This window comes from Eublepharis macularius, chromosome 19 (genome assembly GCF_028583425.1).
Source record: "Eublepharis macularius isolate TG4126 chromosome 19, MPM_Emac_v1.0, whole genome shotgun sequence".
Lineage (NCBI taxonomy): Eukaryota > Metazoa > Chordata > Lepidosauria > Squamata > Eublepharidae > Eublepharis > Eublepharis macularius.
In genome coordinates, this window is record NC_072808.1 from 22,189,255 (window position 1) to 22,200,346 (window position 11,092).

At 46.4% G+C, this 11,092-nt stretch overlaps 1 protein-coding gene across 1 annotated transcript in view; it reads left to right on the forward strand.

Annotated features, from left to right (window-relative positions):
- Window positions 1-7,357, forward strand: part of TYK2 (tyrosine kinase 2) — a 55,670-nt gene extending 48,313 nt beyond the window's left edge. Inside the window, exons 21-24 of the mRNA XM_055003263.1 lie at window positions 79-251; window positions 798-915; window positions 1,428-1,538; window positions 3,478-7,357. Of these exons, the coding sequence (XP_054859238.1) occupies window positions 79-251; window positions 798-915; window positions 1,428-1,538; window positions 3,478-3,612 (537 nt within the window). The 3' untranslated portion in view covers window positions 3,613-7,357. The remainder of the gene's footprint in view (window positions 1-78; window positions 252-797; window positions 916-1,427; window positions 1,539-3,477) is intronic.
- The last annotated feature ends 3,735 nt before the right edge of the window (window positions 7,358-11,092 follow it).

The following is an 11,092-nucleotide window of genomic DNA, read 5'->3' on the forward strand; positions in this document are numbered from 1 at the left end:
AAACCTCTCAGCAACTGGATGTTTTGGGCTCCTCTGCTGCAGAAGCTGGGCTGTTAACCTCATGTTTGCTCTCGGCAGGGAATGGCTTACCTGCACTCCCTGCGCTACATCCACAGGGATCTGGCAGCCAGGAATGTGCTCCTGGAGAATGAGAACGTGGTGAAGATTGGGGACTTTGGCCTTGCCAAAGCCATCCCAGAAGGGCATGAATACTACCGTGTTTGTGAAGATGGAGACAGCCCTGTCTTTTGGTAAGTGAAGAATTGCAAAGAATGGCCTTTCGACCGCCGAGATGCAGGGCTGCGCTGTCATTCATCCGTAGGCAGTGTTGAACTCAAGCACCTCCCGGCATAGGAAATGTTTGGGGTTTCTGCTCGTTTTGAATGGGGTTCTTTTTGAGGATGACCGAAGCTGAAATAAGTCAAGGTGTTTTTTTCCTCAGTATGGGAGCTAGAATCCAGGTTTCCGACTGACTTATGGTGCCCTTCTGTTCTGTAATGCTTCTTCCAGTTTGCTCAGCTTCGGGGAGGGGGGTGGGGGGCATGAGTAACATTCTTCCCCCTCCGTTGGCAGGATCGATGGCGGTTGCTTGCACCTGCACCTCAATGGGAACAAGAATTTTAGTCCTGTTTTATATATGAGGAGTATTAAATGTATAAGCTCTGCTGGTGAGCTTCCTAGAAGTACCTGCTGGGCTGCTGGTCTAGATGGACTTTTTCTCCTATCCAGGAAGGCAGTTCTTGCCCTCCAACCTGATACTCGTCCCCTCTTCTTTGCTGTTTTTCTGTGTGCTGAAGGTATGCTGTGGAGTGCCTGAAGGAGTGTAAATTTTACTACGCCTCTGATGTCTGGTCCTTTGGGGTTACCCTGTATGAACTCTTGACACACTGTGATTCTAGTCAGAGCCCCCCAGCGGTGAGTCCTATGACTGGGAGTATCGATGGGCGAGAACATTTTGCAGTGCTGTGAATGGCTACGCCCAAATTGGGGCGCGGGGAGGTCCTCTGTGCGAGTCCCACGGAGGGTTGGGACAGATGCAGATGACTCTGCTTTGAGTTCAGTTCAGCTGCCTCAGCGGCTGTAGCCTATGCTGGGCTTGTGAGCCTGTTGGGGAAATGGGTGAATGACTCGCGTTTGTTGTGCATTCGATATGGTGGGCTTTCCATGGTGAACACAGCGGGTGTCGTAAGGGTTTTAAAGAATACCCTGCCTGGTTTTGGTTTGCTTTCCAATTCCTGACTGAATTAAGTAGCATGCAGTTGGAAGTATGAGTAACTACAGTCTAGCTGCACATCCAGAGTTTCTGTTTTCTGGAGGAAGACATTTGTTATGAAGACCAAGGACTCTGAAGAACAAAGCATCCGTGCGAGGAGGAATCAGGCCACTCTCGACTGCAGGCACTAATAATTTTCTCCCTGTTGTTTTAGAAATTCATTGAGATGATTGGAGTAACTCAGGGCCAAATGACTGTACTGAGACTTATAGAACTGCTGGACAGAGGGAGGAGGCTCCCCAGCCCCAAGGACTGTCCTTGTGAGGTGAGTCTTGCACAGCTTTAACATGCAGGTCTGTAGCACGAGAACTTAGGAACTTCATGCTGGAAAAGGTCTTTAGTGGAGAATGCCCAAGGTCTTTGGAGGGCCGCTAAACCACTTAAAATGCAAGAGCCTTTCCAACCTTTGCCGAGTAACGACATGTTTAAAAACTTGAGTTGGTCCGGAGATTGGCTGCAAGGGAGAAACCCTCTGCATGAGACTGATCCCAGTCTGTCCCCCTTCCCTTAGCCACATAGTCTTCCTTCAGTATTCCATGAGACCTCAAGAGCTTTGCTCCTGAAAACAAGCATTGCAACCAGAACAAGGAGTTTAGAGGTATGACACGCATTTGAACTCCTTGTTTGGAACCTGATTCTGTCGTAACGGTGCCTGTGGCAGACTTGTGTCTTGAGGTATTGTAATGAACAAGAAGACAAGAGGGCTGTACCAGTCACCAGAACGAAGGAAGGTGAGTCCAAATGCTGATGGTGTCATGGGAAAGTTAAACATTCATTATATGGATATAGGGGGGGAAACCTGTGCGTTTTGCAGACAGCTTAATTGGCATCTGACGAAGAGAACTTGATTCTCGAAAGCTTATGCTACGATAAAATTGGTTAGTCTTAAAGGTGTTACTGGACTCTTTTTGATTTTGCTACCACAGACTAACACGGCTAACTCCTCTGCAGCTTAATTAGGGGATCTCTTAATATGTTTTTCCCACAGCTGCTGAACTCATCATTTCGGCTTTCTTTTCTCTGAACTTATTTGGAGACTGTGAAATATATTGGGGCCTTTTTAGTATCCACATAATAAATTTTCACTCTCCCACTGCATCGTCAGCATTTGGACTTGTCTTCTTTCACCTTGAGTGATTGTAAACTTTCTCTGTCTCCCCAAAAGCATGTAAATAGGAACGTAAAATGCCAGCACACGGCAGAAACTCTTAGTAGTTAAGTGGAACTGAACTGCTCCCTGCCCCTCACACTTTACATAGAAGAACTGATGCCTTGAACTGGTGCCAGAAACAAATGGGTGGCCAGTTGAGATGGTCCTTAACAAGTGTAATATGAACAACTCTACCTGCCCCAGTCAGGGAAGGAACAGCATTCTGCGCAATTAATGTTTTTGGAATGTCTTCAGGAGCATCCCCACATTGTGTAACCTAGCATCAAAGTTCCAGAATCTGGAATCAGCTTAGCTGAATTGGCTGAGTTTGGGAGTGGGGTGGTGTATAAATTCAGTTTAAAAAATGCAATAAAAAAAAAACAAACATTCTTAGGTGCTGCTGATTTGGGGGTGGGAAAGTATAGCACCATCTAAAACATCATCTATGCCGACCGGCCTCCCTTCTGTCTTGTCTGAATTCAGCTTCGGCACATAGATTGAGCTTCGTAGCCTGGCGTGTATTCCTGAGCAAGCTACAAGAGGGCTCACTTCGCATACAGTTTAGTATGTTTTAAAATGTTTGCAAATGTTCTGAACACTGCTGCAGGTTCTAGGCTGTATATGAGCCATGATTAGAGTAATTCAGAATCGGCTTGTAACCATTAAGTTAGAATTGAAGCCTGTATGTTAAACACATACGAACCTTGACTTTTACAAAAGGATGCTGCCTGTGGTCTTGGCAGAAGGGTTTGCATCCTGCAGCAGTTAACGCTGTAGGTATCCTCGACTGGAGGTTGCAGTCACTTCTGATGTGTTGCTGTTTTGGAGCAGAAGTCACAGGCCTGCTTGCCCATTACTTGATCTATTCTGCTTGTTTTATTCTAAAATTAGGTTTGTTAAACATACACTGGGTTGTCCTCTAGACTGCTTGGAAGAGCTTACATAGAAGTTTGTGAGAGGCCTGTACGGGCAGCTGACTAGACTAGGTTTGTTCAGCTTGTTCTTCAGGCTCTCTTGTTTGTCAAGCCTTCATCATCTGTTCCTCTTTCCCCAGATTTACCGCCTGATGAAAAATTGTTGGGAAACGGAAGCTTCCTTCCGCCCAGCCTTCACCAACCTCGTGCCCATCCTCAAAGCCTTCCATGAGAAGTACAGGGCCCAGGCCCCCTCGGTCTTCAGTGTCTGTTGAGTGAGATGGAGAGATCCTCACCTGGAGCCGACGCTCACGTTTGCACTCCGTGTCTTGATGCTGTCTCACAGTGCCACGGAAGCGGCTTCAGCATATCAGCCTGCCTTGAGACACTGTGTTTTGCCGCTTGACCTCCAGAACGACCAATGCTTGACCAATGCAGAATGCTCTTGCCTTGAGGAAGGAGGGGCAATCCCCTTCCCACCAAATGTGACAGAGTTTGAGCCCGCACAGTTCGTCCTCTGCTCTGAACAAAGGCAGAGGCAGTTTGTAAAACAGGATCTACTGTGGTACACAACTCCTGCCTAAGTGGCGTGAAAAGCCAAGAGATTTGTTGTGGGAAGGCACATCACAAGTGCGTGAAAGTCAATGGATGTGTTGACTACACTATACTTTCATGCACCGCGGGGCCTAGATGTCAGTCTGGTGTGGACTAAATCAGTGGCTTGGGTCAAAAGGAGACTGGGTCCTGCTGCATTAGGAAGGAAGTCAAGATGTTCAAGGACCTAGCCCAGTGCTGTGGGAAATAGTTGTGTTGGACAGCGCATGGAATGTTTAGGGCTGCATCTACTTACTATACAGAGGGAAAGCCCTCTGGCCCTTTACTGTTCCCTTACGACACTTTCCCAAGGAAATGTTTCTTTTCCTGACACCTGCCTTTAATCTATATTCAGAGCAAATGCTTTGGATGCCCAAAGATATGTGAACTAATCTTTCTTTCCCATTTCCCTGGCTTCCGGGTATTTAAAAATTGCTGGACCGTCTACATTTCTTAGATGCTAGCATCCTGCACTTGTAGCAAGCCATTTTGCCTCCCCTCACTGAGAGGAGTCCTTGTCTACCCACAAGAGGTCAAGTGGACTGGGTTTCAGAGGAACGGCTGTGCAGATTATCTGATTAGGTCATTGCATCTCCACAGAGAGGCCTTGAGTTTGTTCCCCAAGAACAAATCTTGCCTGCCTCCCCAATGGCTGAAGAAACACGGCCCCCCTTTGGGGTCTGGAAATACACCAAACTCATGATTGCAGCAGTTCATTGTCGCTCATTGTCTGTGAATGTTTTTTGGAGTCCATCGTGCTTTCTAGAGAATAATAATGGACTCACCTTTTCTATTACACCAAGTTCATTTGGAACCATTAATCAAACGTCTCTCTTCCATTCCATCCTTTGCTGTTGCCAACCAGAAAATGTGAATTTGAAGGAAGAAGTGGGAGCGGAGTAGAGGTCGAAAGGAAGCGATCGGCTGTGTGAATCAGAGTGGAACTGCAATATTAGCAAAACCTTTTAGCTACCGACTTGGTTGCCGCCACCAGGTAACCAAGCCTTTGATTAAGTAGCAGAGGAGCCCTGGTCCCTGCTGGCCAGCCAACATCCTGGGGAAACCAGCCACTGTATACCTCTGAAGAACTAATGTCTTACTTGTTTGGGTTTTTGAAAACAAAGACAAGCCTCTCAGCTTTCTAAAACCTGGGAACTTTTATTTTTGTTACCAACCTCCTGGTCCAATCTCCATCCTCACCTAACTCTTGTCTGACAATTGGTTCTATTTTCATGAATGTGTTTCAGATCCTGTTGGAGATTGCAAGGCTGTAAGATGGCCCAGGTTCAACGGAGTGCTGCAAAGCCAGTACATTAGTTGCCTTCAGTGCTAATTGTCCCCTTGTTGCCCTGCATTCTTCAGGGCGTGTGTTTCTCTTTCTAGTAGCAGGATTCATCCTGTGTGTATTAGTCCCACCTGGCCCTTCAGGACACCGAGCCTTGTTCCAGGCTGCTGCTCCTCTCGAGAGGGTGGCAGCCGTTATCTCTTGTGTGGCTCGTTCCATCAAGGGATACTTTGAGACATTCAGATTGCACTTGATTCCTATCTCAGTGGCTTGCAACCATTGTTTTCTGAGAGGGTAGACAAGGATGGGGAGTATGGATTGCTTAACACCCCCCCCTCCCCATGTATTGCCACGTATTGTTAGCTGTGCCTGGAGTGATGAACTTAATGCAGTCATTTATCCCTGGCCCTTTTCCCATCGTCCCAGAGCTCCGCAGGCTAGAAGCACCCACCTTTCTACTCCTAAGAAGCCACTCAGCAGAATGGAGCAGAAGGGGAGGGGGGTGTATACATGTGGGACATCCTGCAATTACCGCTCTTCAAGTATTTCAGAACTTTGAGCTCTGGGCTGATGCTCCCCGTCTCGACATGCTGCTCTGAGTATCAACATCCAGAAATTTTTATGGGGTGTATGTGGCTTACAATACTTAGCACTGGACATTAAATTTCTTATTCTTTGACCAGCAGGAAATAAGGTGAGGACAAATCCTTTCACACTGTCTGTATTTGGCGTGGCAGGGGCAGCTTGCAGCCACAAGTATATCCCAAATGTGGGCTGACAAGTTTGGTTATCAACTCTCTTTGGAGTGTGGGCCAAGTACATGTCAAACTAGTCCGAGGCTTCAACTAGGGCACTGATGGGGTTTTTGGTTAATTTGTGGAGGCTCTGCGAAAACCATTCAAACGCGTCATGATCTCCTAGGAGCTCTCACAAGGGAAATTGGGGTCTTTTCATCCCTGCCACTTCTAACACAATATTAAAAAATGGCTTGTATCCTGCTGCTGTACTCAGCCAAAATTGAAGCGTTCCTTCACCTTGCGCCTCTTTTGGGGCAGGAAGGGTAGCTAGTTCTGAGGGTTCAGCCCTCATGCTTACTTATTCAGAAGTTAAGTTCCACTGAACTCAGTGGGGCTTACTCCCAAGTATAAGTGCATCAAAGTACGAACTTAGAATTTTTTTTTTCAGAATTTTTTCCCTGAAATTGTAGCCACCCCCACAGAGCATTTGAAATAAGAGTGGAGGTTCTAAAACAGCTTAGCTGATAGGTGCCCCATGCTGCAGTCAGAAAGATCTCAGTACAATCCACTTGAATGAACTTGATTGGCTCAACAGATCCTGCCCTGATCTTTTTGTAGTGAGAAAAGGGGAGGGGCGCTCTAGTCAGTGCGACCCCTTTGCATAAGAGAGGTGTTTTTCAAAATTCTTAAGTTTATGGTTTGGGAGGCTGCATACATGATGGTTATTAGTAAGCTTATTGGCCTTAAAATGTCTCCCCCCACCCCCACCCCATGTCCCAAAAAAGATCGGACACTTCAGTACATTTATTTTCTGGTACGTAATTGTGTTGTAAGAGCCTGCTACCAGCCCTGTCTCTCTGGAATATGGAAGAATGCCACCAGCTTAGCCTGCACGTTGCCTTTTGGCCTTCAAAGCTGAACTGGAGCACTTGACAGCATTGTGCCTTTTTTGCATTTGGAGTTGCACTGAAGACTGGAGGCAAAGACTCCCCCATCAACAGAAGCATGGGCAAGCTTCAGCTGCAGCCTCCCTTTCTGTGTTCATTTTGGGTGTTGGTGTGTACACGTGCATATACGTATGTGTGCACACAGAATTCTTGATCGGAAACCTTGCTGTATTGTGAATGTACTCCAAGTACTAGTCTTGCAGCAACTAGAGCCACCAACCACATGTAATCCTCCTCCTAATGATCTTTACACTTTCTTCAAGTAAACATGGAACTATAAATGACTGTTGATACTGTAGGTTGATTCTGTAGAAGTAATTGATGGTAGACAACTTTCTGGAGGCCATGGGCCAAAGGGGCGCATTACCTAAGCCTTTGTTGGAAGAGGTCGCTGATTTGGTTTATGTGAAATCATAACAGCTGTTTCAAGCGAAATAATAAAAAATCCTGGCTGCTACCCTGAGAAGCATGCTTTCTGCATTTCTGAGGAGAGGCAGCTGAGAGAGGGGAAGAGAGAAGGTGCAAAGGTGTGATGGGACTAAATGCCACCCCACACATTTAGGCTTCCTTGCAGAGCAGGAGGAGAAGTAAGGGTTTATACTAGAGTGGGTTTTGAGAAGCGTTTTGAAAGATGACAGAAACATGAGTCCATTGAGGGGTTGGAAAAGTAAGAGATGGGTTTGTTTTGGATAGGGAGGTGGCCTGGGAAGTCATTGTGTTGATTTGACTTGGGTATTCACTCATTTTCTAACTCAAAAGCCTGAGGGGCGGGCACTCCTCTGGCCATGGGCCCAGAGCAGCGAATTGGGTCAGCAGGGGGCCAAAGGTATGGCAAGTGGTGATTGCAGGGGTGAGTTGCTAGGGCTCTGATGGATCAGGCTAGGTGACCATCCAGTTCAAGTGGAAGCCCTGGGGGGAGCACCTTTCAGGGCACCGAGGCCAAGGCCCTCCTCTCATGCTGCATCCCAGCATTACTACTCAGAAGCTTACTACCTCCAAGAGGATGGGAAAACAAGGTCTCTAGAGGGGATAGAGTAGCCAAGGTCCCTGAAGCACAACATATTTCCATAGGACTTCAGGTGGGGATGCCACCTCTGGCTCGGAAAACTAGAGATTTGGGGGGCGGTAGCTGGGAAAGGACTTCCCTTTCTCTTAGTCTGGTATACCATAGTCTGTCCTCTGGTGCTGACATTTTCTCCAAAAGGTCTGATCTCTCATCTGGAAAGCAGTTGTAATTGTGGGAGAATTCCAGCCCCCGCCTGGAGGTTGGCAACCCTAACTTCAGTTCTCATACTTTCTTGGCTTTATTAGATGAATGACTTCCAGCATGGGCAAGCAGGCAGTTGGGTTGATGATTCTCCTTCCGCTGAGGGTGAGAATGCATGACGCTAAACTGGTGTAACTGCTACATAGAGAGGGCAGCAGGAAGCAAGCCGAGGGCAGGGAGCAGCCACGAGAGCCGCTTGTATTCTGATTGAGCAGAGGAGCCTCTTTATGAAACCCTCCTGCACTCTTGCAACTTGTTTGAAGTAAATTCCTCATTTGAACAGAGTGTTGCAGCTTACTAACATCACTTCCGGTTCCTTGGAGTGAGGATGGGAGGAGACTGAACATTCCTCAGTAAGGAACAACCCTGAGCATAGGAAACTAGTGAGTTAAGACAGGTCCAGTGGCCCTCTTCTGCTTGATAATTAGCTTGCTATGCATAGGGAGACATTTTATGGGGAGGGGGGACACATGCAAGATCTCCATGCACAAACACTTTGCATCTTGCTGCCCAAGGCTGCAGTCCTTGTGAGGCTGGGCTGCACTCCACATTCAGCCAAATTGGTCTGGCTGAAAGGTATACCAAAAAGGGAGAAATTTGTCCTCTGGTCCCTTGTGGGCTCCTCTCGCCTGAGCCCTCATTTCCTGTCCTTGGGATCTCATAGGTGATGGAGACAGACAATCTAAATGTTAACATAATATTGGGTATAATTGCATAGTGGTAAGACTCATTAGGAGCCATGCAAGTATCCTATTTTCATGTGTCCTGTTTAAAACTCCCCGATGGGTTTGCTGCACACCCCAGGTCTGTCTCTCTCCTACTCTGTGGCCAAAACCATCTGTCCGAGGCAGGTATGTGAAAGGGGATACCTGTGAACAAACCAGAAAGTACTACGAGATTGAGACATAATTAAAATGGTTTGCATTTGGTCACCAAAAAATGGTGCTAAGGATGAGAATTCCAGAAATTATGTGAGAATTAATGTACAGGAAGCAAGTGTCTGATTTGGGGGGAGAGGACAGTTTGTCAAAAGGGAGCCTGTGGGAAGGACCAAGGGATGTGCCAACCAAGAAGATCAAATTGAGTGAGGAAGGTTACGTTTGCAGCTAATTCCCAAGTAGTAGTTCATCTTTTGCAGCAAAACTAAATGGGAGTCTAATATCCCTTTGAAGCCTAAAAATACTTTATTCCAACAGAAGCCCACTTCATCAGATGGATGGGGTAAATCCCCACAGCGTTTTCCAAGTGAGCACCCAGAACAGACATCTGCCGCAGTGGGCTCTAGTCTGGGAAAACATCGGCTGCCATATGATTTTGTTAATTCATAATGAATTCTTTTGCATCTGTATTCACTGTGGAAAGCGTGGGACATGTTCCCGGGCCACGGCCACTATTTTCAGGAAGGGAGTCCGAAGAACCGAGTCAAATTGAGGTAACGAGAGATGAAGCTCTAAACCTGCTAGGGAAATTAAAAATGAATAAATCTCCAGATCCCGATGGCATACATCCAAGAGTTGCTAGGGAACTCAAATGTGAGATTGTTGACACATTTGTCTCAAAAGACTGGAGATTAACAAATATTTGTCATTCTTCTGTGCAGTCCCACATTGGGACTGCACGCATGCAGGCCAAATGTATGCCTGCACAGAAGATACTCGACGAACTACAGTTATATTTAAGCGCGACCCTGTTTTATACTGATTTGTTTTTAAAGGTCCAGGGGAACCAAGAAGTTGCAAGCCAGTTAGCCTAATGTCTGTCTCAAGCAAATTAGTAAAACTGTAATCAAAGATAGAATTGGGCACCTAGAGAAGCAAAGCCTGCTGAGGGAAAATCAGCATGGCTTCTGGGAAAGAAGTACTGCCTCACCAACCTTTTGGGAGTCTTTTGAAAAAGTGAACATACATGTAGATAATGGTGACCTAGTAGATTATATATATAGTTTAAAAAGGCTTTTTGACAAGGTACCTCGCCAAAGACTGCTGAATAAGTTTAGTGATCATGGGATAAGGCGATAGGACCTCTTATGGATTAAAAACTGGTGAAATGATTGAAAGCAAAGAGTAGGAATAAATGGCAGGATTTGAGTCCCCTGGCACCTTAGAAACCAGCAAGATTTTCAGGGTATGAGCTTTTTGAGAGTTGGAGCTCCTGTCTTCAGATTTCATATATGGCTATCCACCGAATAGAAATAAACGGAGGGAAGTAAACGGTGGGGTCCCACAAGGATTGGTATTGATGATATTTAATTAGTTCACAAATTATCTGGAACTGGGGATGATCAGTGTAGTGGCCAAGTCTGCAGATGACACAAAATTATTCAGAATAGTGAAAACCAAGGCCAACTGAAGAACTCCAGGAGGATCTCCACCAATTGGGTGAGTGGGCAGCAATGTGGCAAATGAAGTTCAATGCAGGCAAGTGTAAAATGATGCATATTGGAACAAACAACCTCAGCTTCAACTATATGCTAATATGGTCTGCGCTTACTGAGACGGAGAGGTAAAGAGACCCTGGGTCATAGTGGATAGTTGAATAAAAGCTTGGTGTGCTGCAGCAGTGAAAAAGGCAAACTTCTGGAGATTACTAGGAAAGGGGTTGAAAATAAAATGGCCAATATTACAATGTTCCTGTAATAGATCTATGGTGGAGCCATGCTTGGGATACTATGTGCAGTTCCAGTCACCATATCTCAAGAAGAATATGTCACAGCTGGCGAAAGTACAGAAGAGGGCAACCCTGGAGGTAAACAGTCTTCAGCAACATGCCCTTGTGGAATGGATGATGCTTGCAAAGGGATCCTAAAACAGATGGTCTTGCAAGCACGCCCCGCGTGCTTCCAGGGTGAAATAATGGTTGTGGCACAGGATCGCAGTCCAGTCCTAGGCAGCGTTTTCCCAAAGCATGTGCTGTTGCTTTCAGCAG